Below are 19,345 nucleotides of genomic sequence, written 5' to 3' on the forward strand. Positions count from 1 at the left end.
GCTGAGTGCCAAAGAATTGATGCTTTTGAACTGTGGTGTTGGAGAAGACTCTTGAGAGTCCCTTGGACTGCAAGGAGATCCAACCAGTCCATTCTGAAGGAGATCAGCCCTGGGATTTCTTTGGAAGGAATGATGCTAAAGCAGAAACTCCAGTACTTTGGCCACCTCATGCGAAGAGTTGACTCATTGGAAAAGACTCTGATGCTGGGAGGGATTGGGGACAAGAGGAGAAGGGGATGACAGAGGATGAGATGGCTGGATGGTATCACGGACTCGATGGATGTGAGTCTCAGTGAACTCCGGGAGTTGGTGATGGACAGGGAGGCCTGGCATGCTGTGATTCATGGGGTCGCAAAGAGTCGGACACGACTGAGCGACTGATCTGATCTGATAGTTTCTTAGACATAATGTTATTGCACACCTAATAGACTATAGCATAGTGTAAACACAAGTTCTGTATGCTTTAGGAAACTAAAAAGTGCATGTGAGTCACTTTTTGGTGATACTCATTTTATTGTTGTAGTCTGAAATCAAACATGCAGTATCTCTGAGGTATAGGGTGTGTGTGTGTGTGTGTGTGTATTTTTAAAACTACTAGCATCCAGGGACTTCCCTGGCAGTCTCCTGGGTTGCACTGCAGGGACACATGTTCAATCCCTAGTCAGCGGACTAAGATCCTGCACGCTTCATGGTGTGCCCCCCAAAATTATGAACTACTAGCATCCAAAGCCTTCTAATCTGGAGGGCATCTCCCAGCATGTGGGTCTTTATGGAAGCCAAAGTCTATTACCCAGACTTGGAAAAATCAAATGTCCCTATCCAGGGTTTTGAATCATCATGGGATGTTCCAAAGGCAAGAATGTCCCAAAGGCATGGGCAGCTGGCAGCCAGTTTGGTAGTGGCGACCTGGGCAGCAGATTCCTAAACAGACCCTTCCTGCAGCACAAGCTTGGTCGTCACCCAGCCTTCTCGGATCTTCCTCAATTTCTGAGGGTCTTTCCCCAGCCTTCTAGTTAATTCTATGAAAGTGAAAGTGTTAGTCATTCAGTCGTGTCTGACTCTTTTTGACCCAGTGGACTATAGCTCACCAGGCCTCTCTATCCATGTAATTCTTTAGGCAAGAATACTGGAGTGGGTTGCCATTTCCTCTTCCAGGGATCCTCCTAACCCGGGGATCAAACCCAGGTCTCCTGAATTGCATGCAGCTTCTTTACCATCTGAGCCACCAGGGAAGCCCTATAAGTTCCTTTCTGTTTAAGCATCTGCCCATCAAACCTTGACTAGTGTAGTAAGTCTGGAAAGACATAAAAAGCTATGAATGTCGAGAGCAGTGTCTCTCAAATTAAGGATCTTGTTAAAAATGCAGATTTTTGAGTAGAGTTACCTGTACACCTGAAACTAACACAACATTGTAAATCAACTATACTCCAATAAATATTAAAAAATTTAAAGTAAATAAATACAATAAAAATAAATTTAAATGATAATTTTTTTAAATGCCAATTTTTATTTCAGAGGTTTGGGTAGGGCTTGAGATTCCAAGTTCCAACAAGCTCCCAGCTGATGTGGGATAATGCCAGTCCACAGACCACTCCTTGGGTGCTGAGCTCAGGAGCGCTGAATGCTTGTAGAGATGTGGCTAGAAAGTAGGAAGGAGCAAGGTCAACAAGGTTCAACATTATCTAATGGAATTTGGACTTGATCCTGCAGGGGATAAGTAGCCATTAAAGGACCCAGGGGGAGTGAAATGAATAGATTTCCATTTATCAAGGGCTTGTAGACATGATGTAGACAACAGAGCACGAGAGACAGGAGGCAGAGGAAGCAGTGAGGGATCCGGTGGGCAGAACAACAGCCTCCACCCCCAATGTCCTCTTCCTCATCCCCAGAACCGGTGCATTTGTTACATTATATGATGAAAGGTACTTGGCAGTTATTAAGTTAAGGGCTTTCAGATGGAAAGATTATCCTGGATTAACCAGGCAGGCCCAATGTAATCACAGGAATCCTTACAAGTGGAGAACCTTTCTCAGCTGTGGCCAGAGCACAACACTGGTGACCCTGAAGATGCAGGAAGAGGCTCAAGCCAAGGCATGCAGGTGGCCTCCAGGAACTCAAAAAGGCGAGGAAGTGGGCTCTCCCCTACAGCCTCCAAATGGAGGCTTGCTTTCAACCAGGGACACCCATCTGACTTGACCTCCAGAACTGTAAGATAGTACATTTTTGCTTTTTTGGTTTAGTTGGTTTTGGTCTTTTTTTTTTTGGCAGGGATGGGGGGTGGCAGCTGTACATAGGGCTTGGGGTACCTTTGTTCCCCGACCAGGGATCAAACTTGTGCCCTTGCAATGGAAGCACGGAGTCCTAACCACTGGACTACCTGGGGATGCCTGCATTTGTGTTCTTTTAAGCCACGAAGCTCATGGTAATTTGTTACAGGGGCAATAAAAAAAAGGATATGGGAGGCCACTGGGATATTCAGGGGAACAATGATGAGAGCCTCATTGAAGAGAAAGTATTAGTCTCTCAGTCATGTCTGACGAGTCTTTGTGACCCCCAAGGACTGTGGCCCGCTACACTCCTCTGTCCTTGGAATTCTTCAGTCAAGAGTACTGGAGTGGGAGGCCATTCCCTTCTCCAACAGATCTTCCTGACCCAGGTATCGAACCCGGGTCTCCTGCACTGCAGGTGGTTTCTTTACCGTCTGAACCACCAGGGAAGATCTCATTGAAGAGAGAGGGCAGCACAGAAGGGAGACCTGGTTTGAAAGATTATTGGGACGATAGAGATGGAGGTTCGTAGTTACCCGCTGGGTGTGTGGGTGGGGATGGTTGGTGAGGAGAGGCAGGAGTCAAAGGAAGCTTTCACGTTTCTCTCTCGGACAAAGGGGTCTGTTGGTCAAAAGGAAGGAAAGAAGTGAGTGTGAGTCTGAGTGTGAGAAAATGTGTAAATGTGCACGCAAGTGTGTGAGTTGAAGGCATGTGAGAGATCCCAGAAAAAGGGAAGGAGTCTCCCTTAATACCACTGGGCTCTTTCCTTGCAGTTCCATTTTTACCGAGAAACTGGCTAATCTTAACTCTCAAGCTTTCCCTCCTGAGAACAGCACTGCCAACATAAACAGCTGCTCTGCCTGTCAGTTATATTTTTCAGTTTAAATTAATGAATTGCCATTCCAGTCCTACACCAGGCTCCCTTGAGTTTAGTCAGAACAAAACAATTCCCCGGGGTTCACTGTCTCCCGGATGAGCAGACAGAATTGAGTTTTGTACCCCTGCAAAGCAGAGGATCAGACCTTGAACCGCAGTGATTCCAGTTTCGCCTTCTTCCTTGGCGCAGTGTCCCCGCATCCCCAGCTGAAAGGGGTCGGAGAAAGGGAGGGAGACATGGAGGAGGCTGCCCAGTGCTGTCCCCTGGGCCAAGTCAATTAGGAATCATGAGGTTCTGTGCATGCAACTTCACTGCTATTTATAGTTCACACTCTGAGATTCCTTCACATACACTTATTGGGGACCCAGTCTCCAGAGGGGACATGCCCCATTTGGATCCCCTGCATGGTAGCAAATGCAAGCCAAGCAAGCCATTCTGGGAAACTCCGAGGGGTGGAGGCAGGTCTGGTTGAGTTGATCTAGAGGCAGCTGGTTCCATCCTAAAGACATCCCGGGAAAGCCAAGAAAATAACTTCAGAGCAGGTTTCCGCTCTGAATGATTTCTTTAGCTGTGCCTAACTTGCCAACTGACCTCTTCTGAGTAAAAGGAGAGCAAAGATCCTTTGTCCTTCCCAACGCTAAGGGCTGGGACTATTGATATCAACCCATTGCTCGGATGAGGAAATCGAGGCTCTTGGAAGTTAAAGTTCTTATCTAGTATTGAGTCAATCGAACATTGGAGCCAGGACTTAACTTCAGTCTTTTGATGACAAAAATCTCTATCCTTTGTACTTTGATGGAGGATTCTGTCCCCTCTGGGGAGGGACACCCCCAACCCTCCACTCCCCGCAGGCTTTTGTCGATGAGTGGTAGTCTGACGATTCTCCTGCCTGGAGGTGCCCAGAACATTTAGGGCTGTGAGTGGGGCACCCAGATCACCCAACAGTGACACAACCCTCCCCCCAGTAAGTTCTCCTGATCCCCTACCTGTGTCCAGCCCTCGGCCAGGTGCTGTGGAAGATGGTATAGGAGGTATATGTGGAGGATGGTTCAGCCACAGGAGGATGATAGCTCCTGTTCTCTAAAAGTTTATAAAGCAACAGTGCTTAGATCGTGGATGTTCAAACCACAGAAGTGGAGTGGGGTTCAGAGCTGCTGAACCAGGTCTGTTGGACATTAGGATCCTGCCCCCAGTGCAAGACTGTTTCCCAGTAACATTGCCTTCCGCTCCAGACAAGGAAACTGACACTCAGAGAGATGAAGTCATGCTTCCAAGCCCACGGCCTGTGGCCTCTGGCAGCCTCCAACTCTAGCTACCATTTCCTCTTGCCAGGCCTCCCGGCTCTCATCACTTCCACTCTGTACTTGTAACACCTCTGTTACTCAGCATATTCATTTGTTTAAAATAATGCTTCATTATGTCACAGTCATGACTACCAGTCAATGAAAAAATTGTGTGACTATGCAATCATCTCTTTTCCTATGGCCTCCACCTCACTCCGTGCATTCTCATGACTCTTCTTAAAAGGGCATGAAATCTCCTTTAACCTGGCTAAAGGGTAGCAGGGTTAAAGGAGAGGACTCCTGAGTGACATCTGGCAGGTCACTGTACCGTCCTGCTCCCAGTACCCACCAAAGAGGGCATCTGCCCTGCCCCCACTTCACACTCAGCCTCCCCCACTTAACCCCACCATCACTCACCCTATCCACTCAAAAACTGTGCTACTTACATATTCTTTAATGTCCTTTGACTTCACAGCCTTGTAGGAATAATATGCAGGGTAAAGAGTGCCAAATATTAGCCTGGAGGGAAGAGAGAGAGAGAAAAAATGAGAAATGTGATTTTCATTCATTCTGTCTGATGGAAAATGTTGTCTTCAGTGCCAGAGCATCCTCTGAACTACAGAACATGCTTTTGTGGGGCTTGGTTATTTTTCTGAAGGCCCTGAAGTGTTTCTGCTCATGGCTAGGACGTGCTTAGGAACCTCTATGACCTGTTACAACTCCACACCCACCTTCCTTCAATCTGTCATTTGGCAACACAGGAGGGTGGTTTGGGGTCACAGAAGCCAAAAATGAGAGGATCGGGGGCTCTGGAGGTGGGAAACCAAGCTGAGCAGCCAAGACCCCTGAAATTAAAGGCCCAGTGGATTTCCCTGGTGGTCCAGTGAATAAGAATCCACCTGCCAATGCAGGGGACACAGATTCCATCCCTGGTCCGAGAAGGTCTCACATGCCATGGAGCAACCAAGCCTTTCACTGAAACTTCTGAAGCCTGTGCACCTAGAGCCTGTGCTCCAGAGAAACAGAAGCCACCTCAATGAGAAACCCACATACCACAAGGAGGAGCAGTCCCCACTCTCTGCAACTAGGAGAGTCCTTGCAGCCACGAAGATAGACCACAGCCAAAACTAAAAATTAATAATTATACATATGTTTCTAAAAGGCCCAATGTTCTTCCCTGCTGCTAATCCCCATCAGATGCTCTCTTAAGCCCACCTACACCTTGGGCTTCCTTTGCTACCAAAACCGCATCACTCCAAGTTTCTTCAAATTTTACTCCCTTCAGACTGGATTTCAGCATCCTGCAGTCAGAATCAGCTGTTCAGTTTGTAAATCCAATCAAGCCAACCCTTTCTCCCACCAGACAATCCCCACCTTGCAATAACCTGCTTCCCACTGCTCTGAAGATGTAGAAGCAAAAATAATGACACCAGTGTGATGTCTGGGCTTCAGCTCTCACTGAGTCATCACTCCTGGGGCCATGCACCAGGTCATTAAATAATCAGACTCTGCATAGCATAGCTCCACTTGCCCTCATTCTCTCTACTTTGTCCCTTCCCCACCCCCAACCATCGAGTCTTTGCCTGTCCTTTCTTTCTGGAATCTGCACCCCCACCCCCACCTCCTTCTTTGTCAGGTTGGTACCTATTCACTCATCAAATGCCAGCTCCATATGACCTCCTCCTGGAAGCCTTCCCTGACCTCTCCCCCTAAGTTAAATCTTCCCACTACACTCTCAAAGCATGATATACAATTTGATCAGGACATGTGATGTTTTGATTGACAGCATCCCCTAATTGGACTCTAAGTGCCTCAGGGCACAGAATGGATCTGTTTTGTTCAACAGTGTGTTTCCAGCACCTTCCACATAGGAGACTCAATAGATACTTTAATAATTATTATTTTAATTTTATTCATTTATTTGTTTTTGGCTGTGCTGGGTCTTCACTGCTGTGCATAGGCTTTTTCTAGTTGTGGCGAGTGGGGGCCACTCTCTAGTTGTGGTGCTCAGACTTCTCACTGTAGTGGCTTCTCATGTACTGGAGCACAAGCTCTAGGGCATGCAGGCTTCAGTAGTTGCAGCCTGCAGGCTCTAGAGCACAGGTTCGGTAGCTGTCATGCTTAGTTGCCCTGTGGCATGTGGGATCTTCCCAGACCAGGGATCGAACTCATGTCCCCTGCATTGGCAGGTGGATTCTTAACCACTGGACCACCAGGGAAGTCCCCTCAGTAGATATTTTTCAATGAATGAACTGACAGGATGCTGGAGCTGAAAGGATTTCATCCTCTCACCCGACAGGTGAAGTCACCTCTACGTGTCAATTCAGGTGCCAGCTGTTATACCATCCTGGCTCTGTCCCCATAAGGGCCAGCATCTCATGTGACAACCCTATGGACAGAGCTATGAAAGGAGACACCACACTCAGGAAGCCCAAAGCCATGGCTGGTTCATCAGTGGGGGTCATACAGAGAACTCCCATCAGATGCTATTTATCAAGGAGGGTTTAGTTTTACAATAAGCTGTTGCAGGTAACACCTTGACAGTCCACATTCATCAGGTTTCCATGGAAAAACAGAAAGCTAACTGAACCAAGTCTGTTTCTGGTGCTGAATGGGAAGGGGAAAGGGTTTTGTAACCTAGACTTACACAGGCCCTGCACTAAGTGCTCTGCAGACATGAGCTCAGACAACCTTGGTAACAAGAACCTCGTCCATAGACAGGGCACCGAGGCTGGAGCGGCTAGCCCGAGCTTGCCTAGTTCCATGACCAGTAAGGATAAAGGAGGGGAAGGGACCCAGCCAGACTGACCTCCTCTGTGCCGACTCCTTACCAACACTGTCCACTGCCTTGGAGAGCAAGGCCACGCCCTGGAAGGCTGAAATTGTATCTAGGGAGCTAGAGAAGACAGCCAAAGGGACAAAAACATAGTCTGAAAGAAAACAAGAAAATTCAAAAGGAGACGGTGACTTCCTCTGACTGTCCGGTGCCTAAGACTCTGCGCTTCTAATACAGGGGTTGTTTGGTCATTCAGTCATGTCTGACTGTTTGCAACCCTATGGACTGCAGCACGCCAAGCTTCCCTGTCCTTCACCATCTCCCGAAGTTTGCTCAAACTCATGTCCATTGAGTCCAATGCAGGGGGCCCAGGTTCAATTCCTGGTCAGGGATCCCTCATGCCGCAACTAAGAGTTCAAATGCCTCAACTAAAAAAAATCCCGCATGCCACAGTAGAGATCCAAGATCCTGTGTGTTGCAACTAAGACCTGGTGCAGCCAAATAAAATGTCAAAAAATTAATTAAAGAAAAAAAAAAAAAAAGATGGCCACAGTGCCAAAGACACAGGCAGCCCAAGGAAATCCACTGGGATCTGTCACAAGTCAGCTCAGAGGAGGAGGTTTCCCCAACCCCCCCACCCAGCCCCGCTTCACCCTAAGCAGTATTCTCAGATACTCTGGAGAATCTTTCTTCGTCCATGAGACCTTTCCTGACCTCAGCAGACCTTTCCTGACCTCAGCATCCCCTGAAGATTAGGTTCCTCTTCTGTTCTTCACTGCCACACCCTGGATGGTCCCCTTTCTTAGCTCTGATCCATATCACTTGCATCAGTTTTTTCCATGTCTGTCTCTCCCGCAAGACAAGTTCTACAAAGTTGGCTTGATGCTGTCTACTTACAAGTCTAACCCACACCCCTTGGGCAGAGGAAGTGCTTGGTAAATATATGTTCCCTCTGGGAAATTTCATAAAGTGCTGAAGCAAGGGTCAGAGCCACCCAAGGGACGCTCATGACTTTGGGGCTGAGGTCTCAATAGTGAGGAGATGCTGGACAGCACCAGGCTGCTTCAACAAAGCCTCCAGCACAACATCACAGGCCCCGGAGAAACAAACACGCCCTCCTTTGGCACAGAGGCCCTGGTCAATAGTCATGTCTGCCAGGACAGAGGAGCCTGGCATGCTGCAGTCCATGGGATTGCAAAGAGTCGGATGTGACTGAGCAGCTGAACAACAGCAACGACCAGGAGGGTGTCCAGCCCCTGCCTTGAGGCAATGCGTGAGCAGCAGGAGAGACCGGTGGAAAGTGCATCTTCACCTGACAGCCCATGGATCAGCTCTTCTGTGAACCCCAAAGCCAGCGACACCCCCCAAGTGGACATAGAGGTGGAAAGCTTCACGAGGGCCAAGACAAAGGAGGCCTGTGTTCCGTCTGCCTGGGGGACTCAGATGTGAATGGGTGCCAGCATCCCCCCACCTGGCTCCCTTTTGACAGCATAGGGACAGCAAGACAAATGTGTCTGTGCTTTCCAGTCTCCAAAAGCTCAGAAACACCGGCATGTAAGGGACTAGACCCAGTATTTCACTGCCCAGAGGAGGGAGAATGGAATGAAAAGGGCAAGGTCTCCTAAATCTATTTTGGAGAAAAAATAAATGAAGCAGCTCCATGCCAAAGGGGTTTGAGATTGATGTCCATTCATAGCAAGTCCTCCTGGCAGGCCCTTCTCTTTCCCCACCTCCCTCAGCTCCGAACCTAACCCTAACCTCCTGGCCAGCAGCTGTTTCCCACTGAGCCATGCTTGCACGCTCAAGTGTCACTTCCTGGGACTTCCCTGGTAGTGAGTGGGTAACAGGCAGGAAGGCCAGGGCCTCCAAACGGAGGCAATAGGCAGCAAGTGTCAGACATTTTTTATCTTTCTCTTAAGAGGCAGGAGGAAACAAACAAGTGTTAGATTTTTTTCCCCTTCTCTATACAAATTTTAAAAAGGTTTCTCTTAAAATTCTGTGTTGCCATAATGACACCTGGTTCTACCTGAACTTAACTTTTCTCAAACCTTGAGTTAACCAATGCGTTTTTCTTATGGAAATGTTTGTCTTAAGCTATGTTAATGAACTATGTATTTATCCTAGACTGTCTTTCTTCAAGTCGGTTCCCCCTCAGAACCGACTTGACAAATCTGTATATTTTACTCATATATTGTTCTCCTAATCTATGTTAATGAAACTATATACTTACTTGAAAACCTGCCTTTCTTCAAGATTCAAGTCAATCATTTTATGGCCCGGGATAACTCACCTAGTGCCAATGTTGTCTCAAAATGAATGTTGTGGGTGAGGGGCCTGGTGCCACTCTGAGTTTTGAGACATCTCCTTTCTATAATTAACAGCTTGCTAGTAGCTATATAACATCTGGCTAAAGACTAGCAGGGGGGCACTCTTTCTGCCCCTTTCTGATGTCTGTGTCAGAAGCTTTCTCTATCTCTTTTATACTTTAATAAAACTTTATTACACAAAAGCTCTGAGTGATCAAGCCTCGTCTTCGTCACTGGCCCCAGGCTGAATTCTTCTCCTCCGGAGGCCAAGAATCCCAGCGTCTTTCGTGACTCAGCAATAACCTTTCAGTAGGCCAGTGGCTAAGATTTCATGCTCTCATACCAGGGGGCCCAGGTTCTATCCACAATCAGGGAACTAGATCCCACATGCCATAACTAAAGAGTTTGGATGCTGCAACTAAAAATGGAAGATCTTGTATGTCACAACTAAGACCCAGTACAACCAAAGGAATAAAAATAAACTTTTTTTAAACGTGTGACTTCCTATTGGCTATCTCTTCTTCAATTTCTAAAAAAAATTTATTTATTTGGCTGCGTCAGGTCTTACTTGCAGCATTTGAACTCAGCTCTGGCTAGTTCCCTGACCAAGGATAGAACCTGGGCCCCTTGCACTGAGAGCTTGGAGTCTTAGGCACTGGACCACCAGGGAAGTCCCCCAGCTTGCTCTTCTGCCTGCATCTTAGTGCATGACCTTCCCACAACTCCACACCTTCCCCTCCCCCCCCCCCACCCCGCCTCCACAAAGTCTCACTAATTCTTTAAGACCGAGCCACTTCTGTGCGTCTTTGATCAGTTGTCTCTCAGGATTTTCTTGACACTTGTTAAGTCTCTTACAGCTCTTATGTCGTAGTTTTAATAATAAGACATTAAAAATAATGATATTAATATCACTGAGTGCTCACTCACGCCAGGCACTGCTCTACAAGCTGTTTATTTGGTCCTCTCAACATCAATACAGGCTAAGAATTTTTGCATTCTTCAGTCATGTCTGACTCTTTGCAACTCCATAGACTGTAACCCACCAGGCTCCTCTGTCTGTGGAATTCTCCAGGCAAGAATACTGGAGTGGGTTGCCAATCCCTTCTCCAAGGGATCTTCCCGACTCAGGGATCAAACCCAGGTCTCCTGCATTGCAGGCAGATTCTTTTTCATCTGAGCCACCAGGGAAGCCCTAAGAATTCTTGTGCTTAGGTGCTCAGTCATGTCTGACTTTTTGCGACCCCATGGACTGTAGCCCACCAGGTTCCTCTCTGTCCATGGAATTCTCCAGGTGAGAACACCAGAGTGGGTTGCCATTTCCCTCTACAGGGAAGAATTTTTACTACTCCATTTTACAGATTAGGACACTGAGGCTTACAGGGACAAACAGCCAGGAGCTGAGCTGGGATGTGACCCGGGCAGCCAGACAACAGCCTGACTGTCTTCTCCCAGGGCAGCCTGTGCTGACTGGGTCAGACCATCCAGGCCAGCGAGATTGATTAGTGGGGTCCCCAGCACCTGACACAGTGCCTGCCCAAGTGGCTGCTGGACGAATGTCTGATGGATGAATAAATATCAAACAACTGCAACCTCCAAGGAACTTCAGCCCACTTCAGATTCACATAACTCTCTCTACAATGTCAAGAGAGAAGCTGTACAATTCTTAGGAGGAATAAGGCCACTTAAGTGCTTAAGGTTGGCTCAAGAGCAGGAAGGAAGAAGGCTTGAGTGTCTTCTGTAGAGGGGAAACCAGGCTCTGTGCTCACACACTCCACCTGGTTGTCTGTGAACAGAGTCCCACCTGGCACTCCAGAGCCACAGAGCTCTGCACCCACCCACCCTCTGCCCACAGCCATTTACTGTTCCCCGGAAGCCCCCAACCCAACCTACTGCCTCCATGTATCTGCTTGCTGCATCCCTGCTATCTTTGCCCTTGATTCCTCCTCTTGCTCCAAACTAGGGGCCTTCATCCGGGTTGCCGCCTTCACTTCCCCCCAGCTGCAGCAGGGTCGGGGGTGGGATGTGGGTGGTCAATGGGCCTCCTGTGAATGCTAACCTCGGAGACAGCAGTTCCCAACTGGGAGTAGCACATCTGGGCAACATCTGGAAACATGCAGGTCATCACAACTCAGAGAACGCTACTAGTATCTTGTTGGGGGAGGCCTAGGATGCTGTTCAACATCCCACAACACACAGGACAGCCCCCCAAAGTCTAATTGGGTCCATAACATCAGAAGTGCCAAGGTGAAGAAACCCTTGTCTAGGTGCTGTTTTTCAATCCTTGGGCCCTTCTCCTTTCCTTCAGCTTAAATGACATAAGATAACTGCTTTGAGTAGGATCCAGAGGCCTCTCTTCTTTCTCCAGTTAATTTCCAAGGAGTTAAAATTTCCTAAGAAGAAAGGGCTTCCCAGGTGGCACTAGTGGTAAAGAACCTGCCTGCCAATGTAGGACACATAAGAGACTCAGGTTCGATCCCTGGATTAGAAAGATCCCCTGGGGAGAGCATGGAAACTCACTCCAGTGTTGTTGCCTGGAGAATCCCATGGACAGAGGAGCCTGGCAGGCTACTCTAGTAGCCATGGCCAGTCCATGGGATCACAAAAGTTGGACACGACTGAAGCACAAGAAGAGAGGTAAGAGGTCTGTTGAAAGCCTGACTGAGCCCCACTGAGCCCCTCACTGGGCTCACCAAGCCAAACAACAGCGGAGGGTCCCAGAGGGTGAGTGCATGCCTGATCTCATCTTGGCCAAGTCCACAGGTTCCCCCCTCAACACTCAGTCACCCCTGCTTCCAGCCACTCCACCATTTCCCAGCCCTGCTGGGACCCCAGCCCTGGCAGCAATATGCACCCTTGGCACCAATGCAAAATATAAAATTTCTGATTATTGTCCTATGTAGGTTTTTCCATGAAAGTTTATGAATCTATTTTTTAAAATATTTACTTATTTTTATCTATCTATTTGGCTGTGTTGGGTCTCAGTTGCGACACACAGGATCTTAGATCTTCATTGTGGCATGCAGGATCTTTAGCTGCAGCATAAGAACTCTTGGTTGCAGCACGTGGGATCTAGTTCCCTGACCAGGGATTGAACCTGGGTCCCCTGGATTGGGAGCACAGAGTCTTAGCCACTGGACCACCAGGGAAGTCCCTATGAATCAGTTCTGATTACTTTCTAAGAGAATTAATTTCCAAGACCATTTTTACTTTCTACTGTCACATAAGGGTCCTCCTTGGTGCTAGAGTGCCTACTGGCATTTCAATAAATATGCTACAATTTTTAAGATGGAAAAAACTTAAAACAGGAGAGAGAGATCTGAAGTCTCCTATAGGTACTCTTTTCTCATATTTTTCTTTCCTTCCTTCCCCCAAATAAGCAACCTCCTGAATTCGGTGTTTCTCATTCTCACTATTTCTCAGTAATATTTTTACTAACTCTGTAAGCCATGCTGAAACAGACAAAAATGTATTTCTATTTAAACATTATGTAAATGAAATCACACTATGTGTATTCCACCAAAATATTTCTTCATTCAAATTTATGGTTTTGAAATTTTTGATCCGTATTGAGACTTGTCTTTCTAGACCTTTTTTGTTCTTGTTGTGCTGGGTCTTTGTTGCTGTATGCAGGCTCTCTAGTTGGTGTGTGGGATCTTAGTTCCCTGACAGGAGATCAAACCCACATCCCTTGCATTGGAAGGCAGGTTCTTTTTTTTTTTTTTTTTAATTTATTTATTTTAATTGGAGGCTAATCACTTTACAATATAGTAGTGGTTTTTACCATACATTGACACGAATCAGCCATGGGTGTACATGTGTTCCCCATTCTGAACCTCCCTCCCACCTCCTTCTCCATCCCATCCCTCAGGGTCATCCCAGTACACCGGCCCTGAGCGTCCTGTCTCATGGGTTGAACCTGGACTGGCGATCTATTTCTGGAAGGCAGATTCTTAACCACTGGATCACCAGGGAAGTCACTCCAGCTCACTGTAAACCTCTGTATACCATTTCATTATGTGAATTTATCACAGCTTATTTACCCATTCTATTGATGCATATTAAGGTTCTTTCCAAGTTGTCACTATTACAAACAGAGCCAGAATGAACATTCTTATACAAATCTCCCTGGGCACAGGTGGGACTTACTCTAGGGTTTACACACAGTGTGGAACTGCTGAGTTGCAGGGCACAGCACCTTCCTCCAAACAATGCCAAACCACTCCCCAGAGAGGTCATACCAGTCTCTACTCCTTCCTGCAGTGTAAACGAGTTCTGATGTTCTCCATTCTTTTTTTTTTGGGGGGGGGGTCCCCATTGCTTCACTTGGGCTTTCTCTAGTTACAATGAGGAGGGGGCTACTCTTCATTGCAGTGAGTGGGCTTCTCATTTCAGTGGCTTCTCTCGTTACAAAGCACTGGCTTCACGCACACAGCCTTCAGTAGAAGCATGCAGGCTCAGCAGTTTACACGGGCCTAGCTGCTCCGTGCCATGTGGAATCTTCCTGAACCAGGGATTAGACCTGTTCCTCTGTATCAGAAGGCATAGGATTCTCCATTCTTGCCAAACTAATACAGTCAGATTTAAAATTTTTTTGCCAATCTGAAGAATGTGAAACAGTATCTCAAGTTTATTTTAATCCATATTTCCTCAATTGCAAGTGAAGTTGATTAACATCTTATGCCTCTTGGCCATTTGGCCCCCTTAACTGAACTATTTCCCATTCAGTTCTTTATCTTTTTCTTACTGATTTTTAGGACTTATTTGTGAATTCTGGGTATAAATTATGCCTTGGACATATGGATTGCACACATCTTTTCCCAATAAAAAGCCCTTTTAACTTTCTTTGCTGTGGTCCCTTCTGTTGTACAGAAGTTTTAAATTTTAAGTGATAAATATATCAGTCTTTTATAGCTTGCTTTTTTATATCTTGTTGAGAAAATCCTGGCCACATATATCTTCTCATAAAAGTTTTTAAGATTCACTTTTTCACTATTAGGTTTTAATTCATCTGTAACTTATCTTTATGTATGTTATGAGTTAGGGATTCAATGTTATGCTTTTTTTGTAAGGATCCCAACTGTTCTAATAACAATTACCAAATTCCTTCCCACTGATTTTCTTTTTTTTTTTTCCCCCCACTGATTTTCAATTCTACCATTACGTGTAATGTTTTCTAACATGTATAGATATTATTTCAGTTCTCCATTCCCTTACGCTGGTCTACCAACCAACTATGCACCTATACCACAGGGTATTAATTTCCATAGCTTTATAATAAATCCTGATATTCTTTTTAAAAAATATTTATTTATTTGGCTGCGCTGGGTCTTAGTTGCAGCATATGGGACCTTTAGCTGCAGTTTGCAAACTCTCAGTTGTGGCATGTGGGATCTAGCTCCCTGACCAAGGATCGAACCTACATTGGGAGCACAGTGTCTTAGCCACTGGACCACCGGGGAAGTCTCCTAAATCCTGATATTCTTAATGCTGTCTTGCCTATTCTTAGCCCTTAGATTTTCTACATGAATTTCATGACAGCTTGTCAAGTTCCATGAGAAACTTTATCTGTTCTGATTGAGAGTACACTGAAATTACAGATTTACTTGGGAAGAGTCACCATCTTTATCGGGTTTCCTTTTCATGAACATGGTCCCCTCTACTGAGTCTTCCTTAACATCTTTTCAAGATATGCTACAGATTTTTCTGTAAAGACCTTGGACTTGTTTTGTTTTCTTTATTCTTAAGTATATATTTCAAGAGTTTTTTTTTTATGGTATTATGGGTTTTTAAAATTAGATTTTCTCTTGGTTTTTAATGTTATACAGGAATGCCATTGGTTTTCCATGTGGATCTCAGAACCACTCAACTTGCTGCAATCAAAAGCATTTGGAGTCCCAAATGCATTACAACTCCATGAAAAAAGTCAAACCCCAAACCAATACACTGTATGATTCCATTTATATGCTATTCTGAAAAAGGAAAGTTTATAGGGATTAAAAAAAATCAGTGGTTGTGCAAGGACTAGAGATGGTGGGAGAGGTGACTACAAAGTAGAGTGAAAGAATTATGGAAAATGATGGAAACTTCTTGCATCTTGATTGCAGTGGTGGCTACATGACTGTCCATTTATCAAAATTCAGAATTCAAATTCACACTTAAAACACTCGTACTGGGATTTCCCTGGGGCAGTCAAGTGGTTAAGAACCTATGTTTCCAAAGGCAAGGGGTACAGGTTCAATTCCTGGTCAAAGAACTAACCCATGTGTGGCCACATGCCACACAATGCAGGCAAAAATTTTAAAGTAAATAAATAAAATAAAACTTATCAAATTGATTTAAAAAACCTGACCTTAAAAAGAAAAAGCATTTTGAAGAATTCACACTCATAAGTGTAACTGTGTGTGTGTGTGTGTGTGTGTGTATTGGTGTCCAAAAATGCATAAAGCTGGCCAGGCATTAGCCTCCAAGCTTGATACAACTTCCGGGTATTGGAGGGTCCATGTATGACAAAACAACAATTTGCAAGAAACATAACACACCTCTAGGGGCTGCTAATACTATAGCTCTGAAAGGACTGTCTTGGACATACTATGGGCCTGGGTGCTATAGGCAACTGAGCAAGCCTAACCTTTACCATGCTGTGTAGGGAACGTCCTTACTCACAGTGGTTATCCACAAGCCTAAGCTGGGCAGCTTCTCAGGCTGGGCACAGAGCTCAAGGTTCCCATGGCATGGCAAGCCAGCTGGGCTCTGGTTGCCATGGGTGCCATCCCTTGGGCTCCCACTTCTGTTTACCCACTGTGACCTTCTAAAAGGCTAGAGGGAGAAAAAAGGAGAACAGCAGAACTGGCCCACTGGGCATTTGGGCTCCTTGGAGACTATATGACTATGATTTATAAGTTCTTCTTTATTTATTGAGTATCCATTAGTTACCAGGGACTGTGCAAACTTCTTTATAAGCAATATCACTATTCATCTTCATATGGCCTATGAGAGATAAGTTGTTTTTTTATAATACAGACAAGGAATCTCATAAAGAAGGCTGAGCACTGAAGGACTGATGCTTTTGAACTGTGGCACTGGAAATGACTCTTGAGAGTCCCTTGGACTACAAGGAGATCAAATCAGTCAATCCTAAAGGAAATCAACTCTGAATATTCATTGGAAGGACTGATGCTGAAGCTGAAGCTCCAATCCTTTGGCCTGATGCAAAGAATCTTTGGAAAAGACCCTGATGCTGAGAAAGAATGAAGGCAAGAGAAGAAGGGGGCAACAGAGGATGAGATGGTTGATGGCGTCCCCGACTCAATGGACATGAGTTTGAGCAAATTCTGGGGGACAGTGAAGGACAGGGAAGCCTGGCATGCTGCAGTCCATGGGGTCACAAACAGTCAGACATGACTTAGTGACTGAACAACAACAAAGCTGATCTCAGCCAAAAATAAACAAACCATGTCCTTCTTTCTCAACGTGGCATGTGATTCTGCTAGCCCCTGCCTATAGACGCTTCTCTTTTTCTCTTGGTCTCACTGTGTGGCACGCAGAACTTCTCCAAACAGGGATCGAAATCTATGCCCCCGCATTGGAAGCACGGAATCTTAATCACTAGACCATCAGGAAGTCCTGTAGATTCTTTCTTTTCAGTGTGCTTCAAGTCCAACTTCTCTCTGCAGACTTGAGACTAACACACACAAAACTGTTCCTGGGGGAACACCCCAACAAACACCTTATTCTTTTATTTGGTCCTTTGGTCTACACCACAACCCTCAGACAACTGGGATTCTTTTCACAGTTAATAAAAAACTGAGGCTCAGAGTGGTTCAGAGATCCACCAAAGGCCCCTTCCTTATCTGACAAGATTCAAACCCAGGTCTCCTGCCCTGAAGTCCAGGACCATTCTGAAGCCCCTATCGCCGTGGCACAGAGAAGAGGTTATTACTTATTTAGAGTTGTGTAAAATGTGTGTGGCAAAAATACAAATTTAAATTGGATTACAGAAATACTCCAAAGTCCAATTTGGAAAAACACAGAACAGACACGCTACAGATTTCAGTTCATGCTGTTAAGCATTAAACTCTGCAATCCAGCCCACTCAAGTCCTGTTCAAGTATCGGTCTGAGTATTTTAAGCTCTGGCATCAGACCTGAGTCTGAATCTAGCTCCATCACTGACTAGCTATGGGACTGGGAGTGTGTTTCTTAACTCCTCTGGACCAGTTTCCTTGAGGCTGGAGAAGAAAAACACCTATGGTCAACAGCCACTGCACAGATTAAACAAGGAGACTATAGCTGAGAATTTAACATTGCAGAGGCAGTGTAGAAGGATGACAAATACTAGTTTCCGGTCTACAGAAATAAAGGGATCACTTCTATTTACAGAAATAGTGGCTTCAAATGCCAATTCCTTTAGGCACAAAATAGTTTTCACCCAATCATTATTTGTTGAGCATCTACTATGTACCCTGGGTCCTCTGGTAGGAAAGGCAGCCAGCAAACAGATAATTATACAAACAGTTGACTAATAACTGCTGCGTTGAGTCTCACTGAGTATGTTTTGAAGGAGAGCATGGATTTCCTTTACAATGACTGTCCTGTGGTCGCCCACTTCCCAGCTCACAACCCCTCCCAGGATCTGAGAGCCAGAGACATTATTCTTGGCCAGATCGCCCCCTTGTAAAGGGTTATGGTTCTCCTCCTGGTGAACTTATCTCTAAAGCACCCTACAAGGGATATGGGGCTTCCCAGGTGGCTCAGTGGATAAAGAATCCACCTGCAACGCGGGAGACCTGGATTCAATCCCTGGGTTGGGATGATCCCTTGGAGGAGGGCATGGCAACCCACTCTAGTATTCTTGTCTGGAGGATCTCATGGAGAGAGGAGCCTGGCGGGCTACAGTCCATGGGGTCGAAGAGATTTAGACACAACTGAAGTGACTGAGCATGCACGCACAAGGGATACACTTGGTGAGAGGAAAGTAGTGATGGGCCTTCCTGCCTGCACCATGAGAGGGGGGAAGGGGAATAAGCCTGAGGGTGTTCTGAGCTAGATTGGAGGTGGTAGCTGTGGGGTACCTGTGGGATTCTCTGGGAACCTGTGCCAGCTCTGTCCCCCCACCCCCATTCCCACAGAGCAGGTGCTGGTGTTGCTGTGCCCAGCTTGGAGGTCTACACGATGTGCACACACCTGTCCAAGGAGGGTATCACAGGGCTCCAGGGAAGAGAGGGGAACAGGACAGGTCTTTACTGATGCCCGCCGGGTGCTCACTGACGCCCACAGCAGTCAGGTGAAGTCGTGACTATTATCCCCTTTTTAAACACGTAGGACCCGGGACTTAAGGAGGTTCCATTCTTACATCCGTTCATTAGATATTCATTCAGCACTTCTGAGTCTAACACAAAGTCACAGAGATACCAGGTGGGTAAGCTGGATTCAAAGTGCCGTCACTTCCTGGCTTCAAACCCTTTGCTCTTTCCAGTCCAACATGATACCTCAAGAAGGTAAGAGATTTTATACTCAGGGGGATCAGAAGTACCTGGAGTGCCAGGTGTATTGGGATGAGATAGTTAGCAGAGCAAAGCTGTGTGTGCTAAATATTGAAGGAAAAGCCTACGGAGGTGGGCCCAAGAGCCTCCTCCATTAGACTGTGAGCTCTCTGACAGCAGGAACTGGGACATTCCCCTCCTTTCATCTCCAGTGCCGGGCACAGAATGGGTGAGACACGCAGTAACATGGTGAAATTCAAATGTATTATGCTAAGTGAAAGAAGGTGAAGGCGTTAGTCGTATCCAACTCTTTGAGACCCCATGGACTGCAGCCTGCCAGGCTCCTCTGTCCATG

The 19,345-nt window shown here is 46.2% G+C and overlaps 1 protein-coding gene across 8 annotated transcripts in view; it reads right to left on the reverse strand.

The window, feature by feature from the left end:
• The window catches only part of REEP1 (receptor accessory protein 1), a 137,870-nt gene that overhangs the window by 73,450 nt on the left and 45,075 nt on the right, over positions 1–19,345 (reverse strand). For all 8 annotated transcript variants that reach the window (XM_010862221.1, XM_010862218.1, XM_010862217.1 and 5 more), the window contains one exon: positions 4,874–4,946. In XM_010862221.1, coding sequence (XP_010860523.1) covers positions 4,874–4,946 — 73 coding nt within the window. The remainder of the gene's footprint in view (positions 1–4,873; positions 4,947–19,345) is intronic.

The sequence above is a fragment of the Bison bison genome, unplaced genomic scaffold (genome assembly GCF_000754665.1).
Source record: "Bison bison bison isolate TAMUID 2011002044 unplaced genomic scaffold, Bison_UMD1.0 scf7180017864480, whole genome shotgun sequence".
NCBI lineage: Eukaryota > Metazoa > Chordata > Mammalia > Artiodactyla > Bovidae > Bison > Bison bison.